The following is a 21,115-nucleotide window of genomic DNA, read 5'->3' on the forward strand; positions in this document are numbered from 1 at the left end:
CGATTGATGAAATGTATATCCAATGCAATGAAATTGGTACTGTTTAACAAAATGTTATCATACATCCAGTTTATCAATTATACATATCTGAAGTGCTCATCCATTATAGAGTTTGATACATCAATAGAAGTCAGTGTAACCAAAAGTCAATTTAAGACTATAGTATTTAGAAATTAATATGATTATACTTCATATAAATGATAATCTATATTTTATTTTATCCTTTTATTTTATCCTTTTAATTTCAGATGACATTAACAAGAGAGCAGTAGAATACATTTTGAATCCCAATGAAGATGCCACCAGTGACATATTTTTCTTCAAAATTAAAGATCAGGGTAAGTTTTTAATGTAGCAATTATAACAAAGAATGAAAAGGATGACTCTTGGTACATACAGACAAATAGCACATTTGACTTAATTTAACTCCCCCCTCCCCTTGTTCTCAAACAAATAGATGGAGAGGCAACATAAAACATTATATAATAAGGAGGTTAGGTAATACATGTATATACAATTACCCTACTTTCCAACAAGGTCCAAATGACAAGAATGCTAACAGGCCTAATAATAGGCTAACAATAAGGAGAGCCCAATAGAATATAGTAAGCTTTATAAAACCCCAAAAATATATCCCATAAACTAATTCTGTACATTGTCATTGGTTTGTTCACCTCAAACAGGTCTTGTAGTAGATAGCAGTAGTAATTCCTTAAAATATGTGTATGCTGTCCATTGTACAGACACTCTCTCCTTATAGTATAAGAACCCCCCTTCCTTTAGAAAAAAAAAAGATTAATATTGATTGGGGGGGAGATTGGAAAGTGATTACAGATAATGAGACATATTCTTAAATCTATCTAAAGAAAAGGCCCTAAAATTTGGAAAGAGGTTCAATAGAAAGCATTTTTGTTGAGCCTTTGACTTCAGTCGAAAAAGCGAGACATAGCAATCCTACATTCCGTCAGCGTCCACAAAGTTTCACTCTGTGGTTAAAGTTTTTGAAATTTTAATAATTTTCTTAAACTATAATGGATTTGTACCAAAATTTGGACAGAAGCTTGTTTATGATCATATGATACTATGCACCTATTGTCTATGTACTAGGGTTAAAAATAACTGAATGTACCTATTCATTGTCTATGTAGGGTTAATAATATCTCCATGTCTATGAAGAGTTGTACCTATTGTCTACAAGGGTTAATATGTTTGTCATCAGTAGATGATTGTTATTATCTTGCTACACTCAGATACCAAACAGTAGCAATTCATCATTCTCTGATTAAGTTTGTTTTTAAGGCTAATTAACGGAATTATGATGACTTCCACAGATGCACGTCCCCCATGTGGTATGTGCAGAATGGAAGATGCATCAACGCTTGTGAATCTTATATTCTACAACAACAGGGTTTTGTTTCAAACATCTGTATTTGTGCTGTTATGTTTTGTAAAGAAATATTAATCATGTTTGTTGGTCACAGGTCATTTGAATAATTGGTTAGACAGGTGCCCTTTGTTGGATTTCTGTATCTGTTTGCTTTTAGGTTACAGAATTAAAGTAGAATGTCAAGTTGCTCCTTTCATAATATTTACTTTTATTTTAAATTCGAAAAACATTTGATTTTAACAAAAAGTTTTCCAAGTTTTCCAAAAAAAAATCTTGTTTGTTTTTGTTGGGGGTTTTCTATTTCTACAGTATTTCTGTAGTTGTGATAAAAACGAGATATGATAAAAAAAAAATAGCAGGTATGTATTGAAACTAATTCTGATAGAAATTATAACCACAAGAAGATGAATCAAGTACTTTGTTAATAAAATCTAAGATGCAGAGGCCTACTAAAAAGTTTGTGTAAATATAAAATCCTTTATATAGAGATATGTTGTTTAGGGGGAATCACCTACATTGACCACTTTTATCTAAATTTGCCATATAAATTTTTGTGTCCTGTAGTATGAAAGAACTAGATAAAAAATACTGGAGGTGCAGATCCATGCAGCAACAAGGCAGGGACTGACAAGCCAACATTAGATTGGAGTGGGGATACTGGTACTTGTAAAAAGTATGCACGTATCATGGAGGTTTATAGGGGAGAATTTTTCCCCTTTCTAATTCTACATCTGTAAAGTGACAGAACATGTCACTGAAGTGCAGAACAAAAAATCCTCAAAGGCAATAAAATGTTGTAATGATCAGTATTGTTTGCCAAATCTGATAAACTGTTGAGTTATATCAATCACAATGTGCTATTACTTAAGAAATCAATTGTTGCACAAACCACATATTTTTATTTTCCTATTTCTGCCAAAATATCTTTAAAAAAAGTGATGTATTGTATAGAAAACAACAAGGTATAATGAATAGAATTTCTGCCAAAATCATTTTCTGCATAATTTAGTGTTTTGTTTTTAAAACCATGAGGTGAAGTACGTTTTGAGTATTTTTAAGAGTACATAAACTGGGCAGCTGAAAGGTTGATAGAAGAAGTATAATCTATGCCTAAAACATCAATCATATCATGTATAAACTAGATGACGAGGTGATGAAATATTTTATTAGTATTTTATTCCAAAGTAAATGTTTTACATGAAGAATTTTGCTTGAATGCCAAAACTAATGTCATTGATAGAAATCTGTGGTAGGTATTGGTTGGAATGATAAATGACATCTGGTTAATTCATGGAAAGGTCATTCATGATTTAGGCAACATGAATACACTAAGCTGGTACCATATAAGTATGTTGACACGTCCACATGCAAGATGTCATGTAATATTGGATATCCTGCACAATGACAGCATTTATTCTGCTTTATAGTGAAATAAGTTGAATCTTATACTTAGGAGATAACTGTATTGTATTTTAAGTTTTTGTCAATTGATGCCATGTAAGAAAGTGACGTTATCCAATCAAAATGAAGGTTACAAACGTTGTTGCATTAGAATTAGTTATTAATAATTCAATTATTCTCCGCATGGTATAGCAAGTATTGTCCAGTATAAGGCTGTTCATGGTTTGAAGTTCTATTGCCTCTGTATTGATCTTTAACCCTTAGACTGCTGCATTGATTTCTATTGTACTTTTGTGTAATGCTGAGTAAAATTTTAATCACTGATGAAATAAACATGTTCACTTACAATTGCTGTATCTTTGTAAATATTGAATATTCATCAATAAAAGTTATATAAAAAAGTATTGTTAGATTCTGTATTTTTAATTTATTTTATTTTTGTGTGAGTCTCTGGTCATGTTTTACCTGTACAGGTGCGAAAATAGGTAAACAAAGGTAAACTTATTTTTTCATGTTTTATTAAACGATCCATCAATGTAAAAGTATCCATGACTTCAGAATTGAACCAATATAGTTTAAAATCTCTTTTAAGAACTAAGTTCCATTGTGATTATCAAAAAATAAAAGTTTCTTCTCAGACCAACGGCCTTTTTTATGCAAATATTTTCCGGTATTTTCCTCCAACTTTCACTGCGCCGACTTTTACTTCCATGTACAAATATATTTACACGACAAGTTCATTTTTAAAGCTTTCATCAATATATAATCTTGACAAACTTAAAGTTCGGGTCTATCGATGTTAGTCAATATTGATTCACATTTGAAAGGCGAAATGATAAACATCGCAAATCCTGTTTCATGTCATCCATTTTGAACAATGTCTGGGAATCCCCGTAATTCTCGCTTTAAAAGTCTTCTGTTTGCAGTTTTGATAGAATACTTCCATTTCTGTCTATTATATCTTCGGTTCTCGTCCAAATCCTTTTAATCGTCCGCCGCTGTTAAATCGTTATCATTGAAATACTTCTGAACGTGTTGGCCATTTCTCCAAACAATGTCCGCCATTTTGTCACTTTTTTCATCAAAAATTTTCACTTTCGGTTTATCGCTTATACCTGATTAAAAGTCAAGAGACACTCGAAAGAACGCAGATTTTAAGCCAATCAGAATCCATACAAGTCGAAACTGCCGCAATCTCATGAATATTGACTCCGCCCATTCCATGGTAACTGTGTAAACAAACGAGTACGGAAAACGACTATAGTCGCGAGTAGCAGTAGCGGACTGTCTTATCGGAACGACAATAGTCGCGCGTAGCAGTCTAAGGGTTAAGTCAGAGATAGCTTTTTGGCCTATGAGTTTGAACATCCCTCTGACATTTCTTACTGCCTTTTTAAAGAACTAGTGGGTCAGTGCAACTTGAAATAGGATGTTCTGTGTTGAAAAAAAGAATATGAGTAATGCTTTAATACAAATTTTATAATAAGTCTGACATAAACTCATGGTTTTTATACAACATTTTAGGAATTAGGGGCCAAAAAGGGCCCAAATAAGCATTTTTTTTGGTTTTCGCACTATAACTTTAGTAAAAGTGAATGGAAATCTATGAAATTTTAACACAAGGTTTATGACCACAAAAGGAAGGTTGGTATTGATTTTGGGTGTTTTGGTCCCAACATTTTAGGAATTAGGGGCCAAAAAGGGCCCAAATAAGCATTTTTTTTGGTTTTCGCACTATAACTTTAGTTTAAGTTAATAGAAATCTATGAAATTTTGACACAAGGTTTATGACCACAAAAGAACGGTTGGGATTGATTTTGGGAGTTTTGGTTTCAACAGTTTAGGAATTAGGGGCCAAAAAAGGGCCCAAATAAGCATTATTCTTGGTTTTCGCACAATAACTTTAGTTTAAGTAAATAGAAATCAATGAAATTTAAACACAATGTTAATGACTACAAAAGGAAGGTTGGTATTGATTTTGGGAGTTTAGGTCCCAACAGTTTAGGAATTAGGGGCCAAAAAGGGACCCAAATAAGCATTTTCTTTGTTTTCGCACCATAACGTTAGTATAAGTAAATAGAAATCTATGAAATTTAAACACAAGGTTTATGACCATAAAAGGAAGGTTGGTATTGATTTTGGGAGTTTTGGTCCCAACAGAATAAGGGGTCCAAAGGGTCCAAAATTAAACTTTTTTGTTTGATTTCATCAAAATTGAATAATTGGGGTTCTTTGATATGCCGAATCTAACTGTCATGACTGTGAATGTAGATTCTTAACTTTTGGTCCCGTTTTCAAATTGGTCTACATTAAGGTCCAAAGGGTCCAAAATTAAACTTAGTTAGATTTTGACAAAAAATGAATCAGTTAGGTTCTTTGATATGCTGAATCTAAAAATGTACTTAGATTCTTGATTATTGGCCCAGTTTTCAAGTTGGTTCAAATCGGGGTCCAAAATTAAACTTTGTTTGATTTCATCAAAAATTGAATAAATGGGGTTCTTTGATATACCAAATCTAACTGTGTATGTAGATTCTTCATTTTTGGTCCTGTTTTCAAATTGGTCTACACTAAAGTCCAAAGGGTCCAAAATTAAACTTAGTCTGATTTTAACAAAAATTGAAATCTTGGGGTTCTTTGATATGCTGAATCCAAAAATGTACTTAGATTTTTTTATTATGGGCCCAGTTTTCAAGTTGGTCCAAATCAGGATCTAAAATTATTATATTAAGTATTGTGCAATAGCAAGTCTTTTCAATTGCACAGTATTGCGCAATGGCAAGAAATATCTAATTGCACAATATTGTGAAATAGCAAATTTGTTTTTAATTAGAGTTATCTTTCTTTGTCCAGAATAGTAAGCAAGAAATATCTAATTGCAAAATATTGTGCAATAGCAAGATTTTTTTTTAATTGGAGTTATCTTTCTTTGTCCAGAATCAACTTAAATCTTTGTTATATACAATATACAATGTATATTCACTTTTTACTACCAACTGATAAATTAAACTAATCTTTACCATTCAGTGATAACAAGCAGTTTTTTTACATCTTAATATTTTATGATGTATTTAAATGAGTAGTTATTGTTGCAAACTCCATTAGAAATTTTAATTGAGATTAGTTTTGGAATAAGGGAAAGGGGGATGTGATTAAAAAAATTGGGTTCAATTTTTCTCATTTGAAATTTCATAAATAAAAAAGAAAATTTCTTCAAACATTTTTTTTGAGAGGATTAATATTCAACAGCATAGTGAATTGCTCTAAGAGAAAACAAAAATTTTAAGTTCATTAGAACACATTCATTCTGTGTCAGAAACCTATGCTGTGTCAACTATTTAATCACAATCCAAATTTAGAGCTGAATCCAGCTTGAATGTTGTGTCCATACTTGCCCCAACGGTTCAGGGTTCAACCTCTGCGGTCGTATAAAGCTACGCCCTGCGGAGCATCTGGTTATAATATAAAAAGAAAGTATTGATGTTTATATCTACTGTCTTGTCCTTGTTTATGACTATACACTTGTAGATTATGATATGTAATGGGTTTTGCTCATTTTTGAAGGCCATACATGGACCTGAAATTGTTCACATCCTTGCCCTTTGGTCTTTAGGGATAGTTGTCACATGGCAATCATGCTACATCATTTTATATGCGTAGTTCTAGCACTTGTATTCTTTGCCAAGTTTCAGTCACTAAGACAGCTAAGAAATTTTACAATAAAGATTATAGCACACAAATTCCCAACAGGCAATGATTATCATTGTGAAATAATTGACAAAACATTTATTAACCTGCACCAAAACAAACTTGCTTGATTCTTTTCTTAGCTAATTTATCATTTCTTAATACTCCATCAGTTTATGTCTATGAATGCATGTACTATTTGTTTTTTTACCTCATAATCGGAGGAAAAACAATCAAACTTTCTGCTATGCTTTTGAATGTACTACATAACATATGTTATGTCAGAGGTTTTTAATTTTCACCACACGTTTATCAGCAGAATAGAATCATTAGAATGTTATTATGAGGTACAGGTCTGCCATGCTTTGTTTTATTTCAGCAGGGGGAGTCGTTTGAATATATTTTTTTATATGATAAGTTGTTGTTTAATCACCTTGTAACAAGGTGTTAGCTCTCATTACTTACAAATCCTCAAAATTAATTAAACAAATACAAAAAACATCATGTTTAAGTCAGATATGAATCTCTTAGATCTTTTTTGGCAGTTGGATTCATAAAATTAAGTACAGCATATGTAGTTTTAATGGGTTCAGCAGTTGTAGGGATATAATAAGAATTTGATTGCTCTTAGTTGAATGTTACAATTTGAGGGAGGATGGTAGTAGATTGTTGATAGTATCCATGGGATGTCTTGTTTGTGTAGCCACAGAAGGTATTGATGAACACTTTACCGAGATAGATGGTATTATATATATAATATAGTATTCCAAGTACATTTTCTTTGATCTTGTCAATCCTGTTATTTTCATTCTGTTGATACACTGTGTTTTACAGGATCTTAAGTAGGTGTCGCTTGTATTTTTAAATGATTCTTATTTAGGGGTCACATTATTATATCTTGGCAGGTGTCTGTCTGTATGCATTTCACCAGCTCAGTACATGGTACTGGCATGAAAAAAAAAATGATATGGTTTAATAAAATTTGCTTTTGGAAATAGTTTGAAATGTTTGCATATTGATGTATCTCCTCTAATCAAAGCTGTATGTGAATCCCTGTCTTGGTTTGGGCAATACCTTTATTAGATTTCAAAGCAAGGTCCCTGAATATTGAAAATTTTGGAAAATCCATGAAATTTTAAAGTTAAAATTTTTTGTTAAGAGAAATCCATGAAAAAGAAACTATATATATATACATATAAAAAATATATGTTTGAGCAACTCCTAATTTAGACTGTCTGTTAAGAAGTTTTCAAATGAAATTTACAATTTTTTAGCGAAAGAGGACATAAAATGACATTTGAAATTCTAATCTGTATACGTATGAACCCATGTTTTGTTTTTCTGTATGCGTTCACAACTCTTTTATCCATAAGATTGATGTGTAACACATTGTACTAGGGTGCAAAAGCAATGTTTTTTTAATAATACTTCCATTCCTAAGTTAACCCTGTAGTATAATTTACTGACTAAATTAAAAAAAAATGTTTGCATACAATCAATATGGAAAAATTTTTGCGATTTCAGGAAATGGGGCATACAAATAATAATGCTATTAAAATGGAAATTTATCATTTTGTTATTGAGAAACCTTTTCCAACGTTTATGATCAGAATATCTCAAAAATTAAGAATTTTCAGTACTTCATAGGTTTTTTTCGGAATTTATATTCATCCTAGATTTTTTATGATCATAAGAAAGTATCCAGAAGTAAATTTTATAAAAATAAAATTCCATTTTTTCCGTATTTTACTTATAAATGGACTTAGTTTTTCTGCGAGGAAACATTACATTCACTCTGTGGTTAAAGTTTTTAAAATTTTAATAACTTTCATAAAGTATCCTTGATTTGTACCAAACTTGTTTTGTTTATGATCATAAGATAGTATTAAGAAGAAAATTTTGTAAAAATAAATTTCCACTTTTCCGAATTTTACTTATAAATGGACTTAGTTTTTTTGCCAGAAACAAAACATTCACTCTGTGGTTTAAGTTTTTAAAATTTTTATAATGTTCTTTAACTATCCTGGATTTCTACCAAACTTGTTTCTGATCATAATTAAGATATTATTCAGAAGTAAATTTTGTAAAAAAATATTCACTTTTTCTGTATTTTACTTATAAATGGACTTACGGTAGTTTTTCTTCCAGTTAACATTACATACAGCCTGCAGTTTAAGTTTATAAAACATTTATTAGATTTATAAACTATCCTGGATTTTTACCAAACTTGGAAGCTTTTTTCAATCAAAAGACAGTATCAAGAGGAAAATTTTTATTGATGTTTTTCCTCATTTTTGTTGAGTCTGCAATTAACAGCAGAAGTAGGCTAGACACTGGGTTCCACGGAGCCCTTACAACTTTGTCTTAAACATGTTAAAAGACAAAAACCATAGTTTTGTTGAATATAGTGTTATTTTATTTGGCTTGGTTCACTTTTTTGCTTGGAAGATAATTTTCTCTTCTTTTGATATTTTCTATTATTCAACAGTTGGTTTTTATATTGTTATCTACCTGGGAGTTACCTATAGTCAATTGCCTATAGTTGTAAGATCTATATTCTTTCAGATTTATGCAGGTTTTATCATAACTTTTTTCTTTCTAAAGCTAATAAAACAATTTAAACAAAGTGGTTTCAAATTAATTTATGTTCAATAAATGCCAGAAATATCTGTTCAGTAGTTGAATAAGTATCACATAAAAATTTGTTCTAAAAGTGTATCTCTTCATTTTGCAAGAGCCATTATGTTATATTATACATAATGGTAATTCTGGCACTGATATGATTTTAAAAGTAGACTTAAAATAGTTATGTTTATTATGTTAAAGTACATACTATGTCTGCTTTATTCCGTTCATAATTCTGTAAATTAGCATAGGCATAGATTTAGTAATTTGGTTAAAGGACTGATGGGAATGATATTAATTAAACTCTCTTCCAGTCGGAAGTATTTCATACATTTTTAGGACAATGATCATGATACAAACATAAGATAGGACACAGACACAGGCTTTTAAATACTATGTAGTAATTGAAATAGTATCTAGTGTTTCTTGCTGAACTTTCTAGTGTGAAATATGTCATGCATGTTCAAAACAATAAGTGGATTCATTTATTTTCAAGGGTATTTGAATTTTGTTGGATTGCTGAAAAATAACATTTTCATGAATATTTAATATCCTGTTTTTACCAAAATCTGCACATGAGCCTATAGTTAATTTGATTGTGTACTTCTTTGTGAATTTGTGATTCACATTTACACAAATTCCATAAAAATAAGTATCTAACAAATAAAAAAGTATCCACAGAAATTGGATTTGTTTTTGTATATTCATTCTACGTGTATTAAAAACACTTAGAATATTTTGTATGTCCAAAGGGGTTTCATGTATTACCTTTGTTAGTAATACTCTAAGCCAAAAACAAGATACAATGGATGTTTAATAACTTGAAGAGCAATAAGATCAACATAGCCAAATCTATCTAAAAAACGATATTATATAAACTTGGAATTATTTTCAATTATTGAATTTGCATAATTTCTTGTGCTTGAATAAATCTTTAATAAATTTCATGTTTTATTCTGTATATTAATGTTTTTAGCAGCAAATGACACTTTCCATACAATGTATTGATAGTGTTGGTGCACAGTATAATCTATTGAACATGTGCTACATGTATCTTCTTTGTAATAGAAAGTGTTGTGCGCAGCACAGAACATTAAAATGCAGAATAAACATGGAATTTATTAAAAATTTAAAGCACAATTAATTATGAAATTCCAAAATTAAAAGTAATTCCACGTTGAAATAATAGCCTGTTTATCAACTGAAAATGTTAAAAAAAGTAATATTATATATCATTGTCAGAAGTTAATCCCTGAAAACTGTTAACTTACATGTATCCTTTTTAAAAATTCATTATAAAAATTAAATTTTGGGAAAATGTGAACTTGAAATATAGCTTATTTTTATTGAGATATATTGTAAAGATAATTTAACCTGAAATGTATAGAAGAAAGGAAATATATGATAATAAATAGAGCTAATAATTTGAGGTTTCAGACAGTTTGGGATTAAAGAAAGAGGCACTTTACTATTATGATTGACATCTATAATTCTTATGTATCTTTGGTTAGAGATTAACTTTAAAATTTATGTTCATCTTAATGTGACAGGTGCCATTTTTAAAGATGAAAAATATTTAATTTCAAATAATTTTAAATATACCTATTTTATTTTCCTGATAGGTGTCCAGTGATGAACTTAGAACAGTAATAAAGACGTGGTGGTATCACTTTATCACAATTACTGTGAAATATAGTTGGTATCATTACTGATATGACTTTCATATCTCCAATGATATCTTGTAAGACCATCAGAACTGTTATAATCTTACAGATATTTTGTATAGTTTGTATTTTATATGAAAGATTATATTCTGATAGATAAGATTGAATGTTGTACAATTGTGCAGTTATTTATGAAGATAAGGAACTATGCCTCTGGTGCCAGTTTGATGTTTTTTTATGCTTTTCATTCTGTTTTGAGGTTTTTTTGTGTGAGGTCTGATTGAGGAAGTTACTATTATTTATTATCATATCTTGTCACAACTATCTTGAAATAGTTAGGAAAGTGTTGAATGAAACTTTACACCCATGTTCATACTACATTTTCTTATCTTACCTATTTCTTTTATTTCCTGGTCATGAAAGATCCATGAGAACTTGTTTGGCTGGTTTTTAAGGTGGATGTCATGTGATGACAATGATTGATTGGTGTTTAATTTCTAGGTCCAGTGACGAATATTACATGCATCTTAGGACAAGAACATGTTAATTTGACATGGATATGAACTCACATTGTACTTAACCTAAACTAGCTGAGTCAGATATTTTGTAAACTCTAAAGGCACATCTGAGCACAAACACTTGTTACCTAACTTTAGTGGCGGATCCAGAACTTTTCCTAAAGGGGGGGGGGCTGACTGACCTTAGGGGGGCCCACTCCAGTAGTCATTCATCAGTGATTCCCTATATAATCAACCAAATTTTTCCCACAAAAGGCTCCGCCTATGTTTTTGACACAATATTCTGGATTCAATATAACTTATAAGTCTTGTTTCTGAAACTCTTAAATGCCATTCCCTGTGTTAAGCAGGGAAGCAGCAGATACCAGAGGTAGATCTAAGGGGTGGGGGGCCAGGTTTTTGTGGGAAAATTTAATCTGCTACTGGATGCCTATTTTCAAGTCTGCAATTGGTTACACCCAGGTTGAGATTGGACTTATGATCTCTTACACTTGTGTTGATCACATTACAAGGAGACCACTCAGACCACTTAGACAGACGATTATGTAATAACAAGTGGAACTTTACTTTATATTTAAACTAAAATGATACAAACATAATTTTCGTTGTTATTATATAATAACATCAGTGGAAAAGAAAAGTAACTGAAGACAAATAGAAAGCAGAATTTTAAGTTTACCTTTGGTTAAATTCAAAAAAATAAATTGACCTTTAGGAAGATTAAAGAGCTGTAAATGATGATGTTTGATATAGTGAAACACTTTTGAAACAAAATATTGTCAGCAATACAAGATCTGATTTATATATTTCATGTATACCAAATCTCTATGATAGAGGAAATAAAGTTATATATGCAATAATGACTGAATTAATAAATTAAATTTTTAGAGGAATTTTTTGAAATAACACTTCTTAAAATAATTTCATTGATTAGAGAAAAAAAATGAGTGTTTATTCATTGCAGCAAATATATAGAGGAAGAATATTATTAAAAATTACTACATTTAGAAGAATTCAAATGAAATGCTGAATGCTCATTTCTTCCCTACTTTCACTTTGGCCAAACCACTATTTTCATTTTCATCCGTCATTGTAATGATTTCAAATATATAGGACCCCTTTAATAAATAACTTTTCAAAGCAAACAGTAGCTAGAAAAACCAGATCGTAATACCTTATAAAATACTCCGAAACTATATTCATAGACTATGAAGAAAGGGTGGTTTGAGGGAAGAAACGAGTCTATGATGCAATTATAATGAGCTATTCATGATTATATATTTCTCATGAGAAGTAGTTTATTTTTCAGTTAATAGTATCATATTTTTGTGTCTGTATCCCACATCAAAGGATGTAATACTACATCATTAGTATGTTTCTTTTCACCCTACATTACTTTATCATATCCAATCTACATTGTTTATAAACAATGGTAACCCTAGGGTCAGATTTAATAAACTCAAGGGTCATCAAAACCTCATAATACACATATGTAATCCACAGGTGAAAAATATATGCCCTCTCAGGTGTTCAAGGGTTATTTAAAGTCATTAATAAATAATAATTTGTTCGTTTGATGTGTTTTGTTTGTTTTTCATGTCATTGCTGTAACAGCAGAGATTAATTCCCAGGTGTAATGTATTATGTTTTACTGATCTCCCAGATCTCCATGGCTTTGGATATCTAATGTAGAAAGACAGGAGAAATTTGACAAGCTTTGAGGTACAAAGCTGACTGATATACTGCTGAAGTTTATAAAATTCTCTTTCCAAGTGTTTATTTGCATTCTTGACATGAAGCAAATATTTAGATGTTTTGATAAGGAGAAATGATTATGTTAGGTAATCCATGTTATTCTCTTTTTCTTGAACAAAAAAAAACTTCTCAGAAAATAATGAAGATTTCAAGATGCTTGCCAAAATATTATCAAATAGTTTAAATCAAGTCAAACTCATGTTTCATTGTTTAGGGTGTTTTGGGTTCAGGTTTTAAGTCGGTGTAGAGTTTCTGAGAGTTGGAGCCAATGTTGAAGTAAAATTATTGTCTTAACCAATCAGCATGATTAATTAATTACTTCACCTGTTCGTGATATATTTATCAAGGTGCATGTAATCATCTTAAATTATTGGATGTTTAACAAAAAAAACATAAAGATAACAGAATAGGTGTTACTAATTGCTGATGGAAGAAGTTCTGTTTTTAACCAAACAAAACAACAGTTGATTCACCTCAAGTTTTCAAAGCTGAATTAATACACATTTTGTAATGTGTGGCCCTTTAGTAGCTAACTTTATGTATGGTTTTGCTTATGACTGTGGTGCAAATCTCATTTTGTATGGATGTTCAATATATGGTCTATTTGAGGTCAAACTACATTATAAGCATATACCATGCTCATTTAGGCTCTAAATTTAAGACACATTTTAGATGAATTCTTCATAGAGGAATGCCACTAACAAGTTAAAGCTACTAGGGTCAATAGCCTTAACAAACCTTATGGGTTTTGCATCTATGACATTTGGTCTCTGGTGGCAAGTTGTCTCAATCTCTCCACATAACAGTATCCATATTTTTATCATAGGTAGTCTTGGGGACAGGAACATTTTTTTACTGTCCCCTTTTTTGCCAAAATCCGTTATTTTTTCGTTTTCTATTAATTTCAATTATTTTCGTGTCACTGATATATCACTGATATATTTATTATATCCACTAGTGACTGCTGTGGAAAGTAAACTTGGAATTGATATTAAATAGCAAATACAAGTTATTTGTAGTGTATTTATGTTCTAATGATACAAAAAAACACGAAAATAATTGAAAAGAATAGAAAACAAAAAAAAAAACAGATTTTGGAAAAAAAGGGGAGAGCCAAATAAAATTTGTCCTGTCCCCAAGTACCTATGATTTTATTTGTATTGTAAAGAGAAAATTTTATATGAGTTTTAATTCACACTAATTTAGCCACATATCAATCTGTAATCATTACTGTTTTGTTTTCAGGAGGAAACCACTTATCCAACCAACCATTTACCATACAGTGGTGTTGGGTGTCCTTCAAACAGTCAGAGTACCAAGTATCAGAGAACAACAAGTATCTAGAAATCCAAGTACAGAGAAGAGGATATCTAGGGGAAACTATCTATGTGGGTAAGAAAAAAAGATTTTTTTAGAAAAGAAAAGCAAATAAAAATGCAAGAGAATGACTTCAAAGAAATCTCTTTCATACACGATATTAAAAGAAAAGAAATGTTGACATTATCAGCTGTTCCATCTAACTGCTCTCTTTCAAGTGTAATCTATCCAAATGTGTCTTTAATATTATATCATATGCATCTCAAGTCATAATCTTATATTGTGTCATCATAGATTTTATGCTACATTGTATAACCAATGTTTCCTGTTTTTCTCACAAAAAATACCAAAAAAACAAAATTATACTATTTGCAGCAATGATGTTAAGATAGTTTATAGAAAAAAGAAAACAGCACATCTCAATTATTTTCACAGATATGTGTCGAAATTCAGTATTTTAGAATTTAATGTTCATGGATGTCATTATGTTTTGAAGTTATAGGAGAATTGATCCCATGTGTGCCTCTAAGAGGCAGCTTTGAAAATCTATGTTGTATAATACTGAATCATAACCCAAACATTATCAATTATAGATGTCAGTGGTGAATAGAAATGATCTAATAAAATAGCATGTTGAAATATTTTGATTGCTAATCTTCATCTTGAAGAATTTACTGATAGTAATATGTATGCCTAACAGCTTGCTTTTATAATCTAGAAACACACAATAACTGTGATGGTAAGGGGTGGATTCATGTGGGGTGTGGTAGGCATGTCCCTCTTCCTACACCACCCCTTAAAAGTTGCAAAGCATGGGGTGTCCTCGGCTTAATATAGAATATTTCGAAAATTTTACCTCATAAAATGTTTAAATAATTGAGATTGAGTTCCCCTTACCTAATATCCTGGATCCACCCCTGATGGTTACTTCATTTAACATCATTATTAATGATAAGTGAATATTGTTTTAATACTTTATATGATATGTCATTACAGGTATTACAGCTGAAAATGGAACAGCCAGAATTAATGAAGATGTTGGACGTTGGTATGCACCAACCATACAGTTTAATCCAGGTAGGAATAGCATGAAAAATAAGATGGAATGAAAGTGTGGCTTTTAAAAACTAGGTGGATTAAATCAAACATGTGATACACTGTCCTTCATATGTGTGAATTTATGCTTTGTCAGAGGATAGGGAAAGGATTTAAGTGCTTACAACCATGCTAAACATGCATAACCCTGCCACATTCTTTATGTGGTGTCCCAAGTCAGGAGCCTGAAAGCCAATAGCAGTTTGTCTGCTATTTTTGTTTCCCGGTATTTAGGCAGTTGATATTCATATTTGAAAAGTTTCACATTTTGTCATGCAAGGGCCTTTTATAGTTTACCTTACAGTATGGACTTGGTCATTGTTGACGTTCTACAAATATATAAGTATAAATTGTTATTATTTCTATTCCTTAATGACAATAAGAGTTTGATGTCAGAAGAGACAAACAATTGATGGCCTTGGGCTGTTTTCTGCTCTTTGGTCGGGTTGTCTCTTTGACTCATTCCCCATTTCCATTTTCAATTTTAACTTTTATTATTTATAGTTCTTTCTTAATTTAAAGTTATTTATACTCGCAGGACAAATGGAAAAGACATGGAAGATTCACTTGATAGATGATGAGCGATATGAAGGAACCGAATACTTCAACTTAAAGTTAGATAACCCTGTAATGACTGTAGTAGAACAACCCAAAGAAGCCAGGGTCGTAATAAATGACAAAGAAGATGGTATGATTAATCTAAAATTAACTTGATATCGCTGTTTATTTGAAATTTACGGGAGAAAAAAATAGTGATTCTTATGAGAAAGATCAGCTGTAAGAGAAATAAGTAGAATAGATAAGATTGATTTATCCTACATGTTTAGTAGCAACAAAAACTTGATATATCAAAAAGTGTAATTTTTTTTAGAGGTTATGTAAGATGCAGATATCTTGTATCAACATGCTAAAAATAGAAAAGACAGTATGCAGCTTCTTGTTGCACTTTATTAAAAGTCAGAACAATTTTTTCAATTTTGTGTAAAAATAAAGTTTGGCTCTAAAAACAATTGGGATGTGAATGATTAAAACAGTCTGTCTGCAAATGTGTAATTAGAAGCATGAAAATAATATGCCAGGCAGACAGGGCACAGTTTTCATCTTCTCAATGAATGATTGAGAAAAATATTTATCTGTTTTCTTAAAAAAGAAATAAATATCAGGGCCATCTTTCAAATTGGTAGAAAATGAAACTTATCTTATTCTAAAAATCTTATTTAAGTTGGACTAATCCAAAGGGGTTTATTTAGTTTATATAGTTCATATAAATAATTACAATCAAAGAAACTAAGTCAAATTAACAAACTGAAGGTAGGCAATTTCTATAACAATTTTTCATAAGATAACACCTGAATTAAAATTTGAAAACATTAGAGCTATTAAAAAAATTCGCCATTACAGAATCAAACATGTTGAAAGACTACAGGTTATTATAATCTCATTGTTTGTACACCAAACTGAAAATAACATTACATTATTGGTTGCATTTTTCATTGTTTAGAACGTTTTAAAGCTATCACAACGTTTTGGTGTATGCTTTTAGAAATAGTACCAAGAATGCATTATATTCTTAAACAGCTAATAGGTTCTGTGTATTTATATTTTATAGAGTCAGTGATATCCTTCACTAGTCCTGAATACAGGGTAGCAGAAGATATAGGAGAGATTATGGTCCCTATAAAGAGAACAGGAGATCTGTTGGATGAATTAATGGTCGTCTGCTGTACCAAGTCAGGTAAGAGATTATGGTCCCTATAAAGAGAACAGGAGATCTGTTGGATGAATTAATGGTCGTCTGCTGTACCAAGTCAGGTAAGAGATTATGGTCCCTATAAAGAGAACAGGAGATCTGTTGGATGAATTAATGGTCGTCTGCTGTACCAAGTCGGGTAAGAGATTATGGTCCCTATAAAGAGAACAGGAGATCTGTTGGATGAATTAATGGTCGTCTGTTGTACCAAGTCAGGTAATAGATTATGGTCCCTATAAAGAGAACAGGAGATCTGTTGGATGAATTAATAGTGTTCTGCTGTACCAAGTCAGGTAAGAGGTTATGGTCCCTATAAAGAGAACAGGAGATCTGTTGGATGAATTAATGGTCGTCTGCTGTACCAAGTCAGGTAAGAGATTATGGTCCCTATAAAGAGAACAGGAGATCTGTTGGATGAATTAATGGTCGTCTGCTGTACCAAGTCAGGTAAGAGATTATGGTCCCTATAAAGAGAACAGGAGATCTGTTGGATGAATTGATGGTCGTCTGCTGTACCAAGTCAGGTAAGAGATTATGGTCCCTATAAAGAGAACAGGAGATCTGTTGGATGAATTAATGGTCGTCTGTTGTACCAAGTCAGGTAAGAGATTATGGTCCCTATAAAGAGAACAGGAGATCTGTTGGATGAATTAATGGTCGTCTGCTGTACCAAGTCAGGTAGTCATAAAAAAAAGACTCACCATATCAGTTGTAATTTTAATGAGGTTTGTATGATTTATGAGCTGTTAATTAATAAAAGTCAATAATTAATTCTTACAATTTGTATCCCCCCTCCCCCCTCCATTATACCCTATCTTAGACAACAGGGGCATGCAGTGTTACCCTTTACTGTCGTTTTGTCTTTCTGTACATCCCATGTTTGTTTACACACTCTAACTTAAGTATTATGAGAAACTCATCCACATTGCTAAAAACTAGAACTCACAGACATAGTTTGAAATTTTGGCAATGAGTCACTCACTGTGCTAGAGTAAGACTCCTTTAAAACTTGGAACATTGAAAAAAAAAGTTTCCACAGTCTTGATTAAGTTTTCTTCATCTTGAAAACCAAACGTTGAATTTAGGAAGGGAGCCACTTACAGCTCTAGGTTATGCCCCTTTATAACTTGAAAAATTGCAATTGTTTTCATTTTCTTACTCTAACTTATGTTTGCCTCCTCCAAATTTTATAAAACTCAAACACAATGGGAAGAACCACAGCACAATTTAGAATTTGTGTCTTTAGTCATTTTCTGTTCTAGAGTTAAGTCCCCTTTTAACTTGGAAAATAGCAAAGCCTGGGGTTGAAGTCATAAAACTTTGCTCAGTGCTCGGAGCACAAAAAATCATGCGCGAAACATGAAATCAAGTATTTTGATTGGTTGATTCTCAAGTCTGAGTAAAAAAAACGTGCTCGAGAGTTTTATGACCACAAGGCCTGAGCGTAAGCATTAATTTCCTCAGACACACTCATCTTATATATTCCCAGTTTTTCTTGAATAAACCCTTGTCTTGTTTAAACTATCATCAATTTAATGTTCAAAAGTTGAAATGAAAATAAGAGTGCACTGTTTTATCTTTTAATTCTGTATTTTTTCCACAAAACTACTTTGTCTTGAGATTTGTAATTTACCAAGATTACAAGATAAAGTTAAAAGTAACAAATATTCAAGCAATAAATAATCCAAACTCCCTGATATAAATTAACTTCCCAGATAAACATGAACCTCTTCATGAAATTCAACAATGACTAGACTTCATGTAAGCTATCTTCTTGTTGACTCAATATCAATTAAGGAGGCTATAAAATTCTAAAGATAACATTACGCTATCAATTAAACATAAGTACCTATCTTTTCCTACATGGTTCTGATGTTGATTTCATAGTAAAGCAATGTCATAATTGAAATTTACATACATTAATTCACCAAGAAATTGATTTCTTCTAACAGTTTCTTTGATTTTTATATGTGTATCACAAGTATATGCTGACTGTTGACCTTCAAGGTTAATTGATACATTAAGGAAATGGAAGTCTGAAAAACCCACTTGAATTAAGTAATATGAAAAGGATTATTAATACAAAACAAAATGGATGATTACATGATTAAACTACTATATTGGCACTTTAGGTTAATTACCTGACACTCAAGCTTGTATATTGAGAAAAAAACTATGCCAATGTACGTAATTGGAAGGGAAATATTAATAGAGATTCTTAAGTTGTTCTGATTGCTTATTGAATGAAGTCAGACAAAACATATAGGGGATAGTCCCAGATACCCAAAGTAAAAGTTATAAAACAACAAGGTTTAGAAGGCACACCTTATGTTTCTGACTCCTTAAAAAATGTAAAATAATTTTACAATCCTTTGGTTGAGGTTGTTATGGATTGATTATATTTTGGGATGAAAATTTGCCTACAGAATATCAGCAAATTTTCACTGTTTTGTTATTTTTTTTTATTTCTCTCTTAAGATTCAAAGAATAACACATTATGCATAATTTTTATATCAAAAATTTATTTTGATGTGTTCTTATACTAGTAAATTGTATTTATGTCACTGGTATATTACAACATTTTCAATTAAGCTCTCAGTTAGTAATCTGATCATAGTACACAAAAGAAGCTGTGTTTGATAATTTGCATCTTTTGAATTAAAATTAAGAAATTAAAATTAAACATGCTAAATAACCTGTGATTTCAGTAACAGCAACAGGTACGACAGGAGATATGATAAACTCTGGAGCTGATTACATCTCCCGTTCTGAGGATCACCACAGTACTATCAGGTTTGATGTCGCGGAGGATACCAAATATTGTAAAGTCACCATTATAGATGATTCTATGTACGAGGAGGAGGAAAGCTTCCATGTGATACTGATGGAAATAATGGGAGGCAGGGTCGAGGGTCAGAACTGGACATCTGTTGTCATAGAGCCAGACTCTGTCGATGGTAGGTTTTGATTGGTCACAATTTTGGAAAACAATGAAGAAATCAATGGTACTGTGATTAGAAATAAATTGCATGTATTTTCCTCAAAAACCCAGAAAGAGTTTTTTAGACTTATGATATTTAACGGATTGACATACTGTGGATTCTCTTTTGTCATAGATGCAAGTTTTTGGCAACCTAATACATTTTAGTAGCTATTTAATTTCGTGGTTTTGCCAAAGTCTGCATACAAGCTTAAAGAAAATGTGTCCTTTGTTGAACATTAAAATTCTTGGTCCACCTGTACCCAAGATATCCATGAACATTGGTTTCCAATAAATGATAATAAATCCACATCTGTCTATTGCTGTATAATGTCATTGACCTCTAGTTGTCTTTAAGAGTTATATGTGTCATTGGGTTGCTGCATCATTGAAATGTACCAAAACCCCACATCTTCTTTAAAACAAAATGTTAGTTGTCAATATATCAAGGATTGTAGTTGTGTGTTATTATTTAACTCCCATTTTATATCATAAAACTACTATTATTGTTCATTGAAAAAAATAATGAAATGATTAATCTTAAGAAAGTTGATTAAGATGTTAGAAATCAAAAGGTTTTATGTTTGTATTGGCAGTAAAGGTGAAGCTCATATAACTTTAATATATCTTTTTACATTTCTGGCTAGGTTAAAACACTGATATGCATTCAGAAGTAATACAACAACAATATAAAAGAGATTCAAATAATTTAATTGTTATCAGAAATTATATACTTGCCAGGAATACTTCTAGATAGATTATCATATAAATTCTTTAGTTAAAACAATCCAGTTACAAAGTGCCACTTTTATAAAAGGCACTTTTATTTGTAGTATGTTTTGTATATTGTCTAAAGTTAAAGTTATATAATATCTGCCAACTTTAAAGAAGTACTTAATAAAATACTGGAAAGTACAAAGTTAACAGTATTCACTT

At 31.1% G+C, this 21,115-nt stretch overlaps 1 protein-coding gene across 1 annotated transcript in view; it reads left to right on the forward strand.

Annotated features, from left to right (window-relative positions):
• LOC143085233 (extracellular matrix protein 3-like) overlaps window positions 1-21,115 on the forward strand; it is a 67,595-nt gene that overhangs the window by 22,864 nt on the left and 23,616 nt on the right. Inside the window, exons 2-7 of the mRNA XM_076261470.1 lie at window positions 249-338; window positions 14,283-14,429; window positions 15,351-15,431; window positions 15,988-16,137; window positions 17,059-17,184; window positions 19,908-20,156. Coding sequence (XP_076117585.1) covers window positions 249-338; window positions 14,283-14,429; window positions 15,351-15,431; window positions 15,988-16,137; window positions 17,059-17,184; window positions 19,908-20,156 — 843 coding nt within the window. The remainder of the gene's footprint in view (window positions 1-248; window positions 339-14,282; window positions 14,430-15,350; window positions 15,432-15,987; window positions 16,138-17,058; window positions 17,185-19,907; window positions 20,157-21,115) is intronic.

This window comes from Mytilus galloprovincialis, chromosome 8 (assembly GCF_965363235.1).
Source record: "Mytilus galloprovincialis chromosome 8, xbMytGall1.hap1.1, whole genome shotgun sequence".
Lineage (NCBI taxonomy): Eukaryota > Metazoa > Mollusca > Bivalvia > Mytilida > Mytilidae > Mytilus > Mytilus galloprovincialis.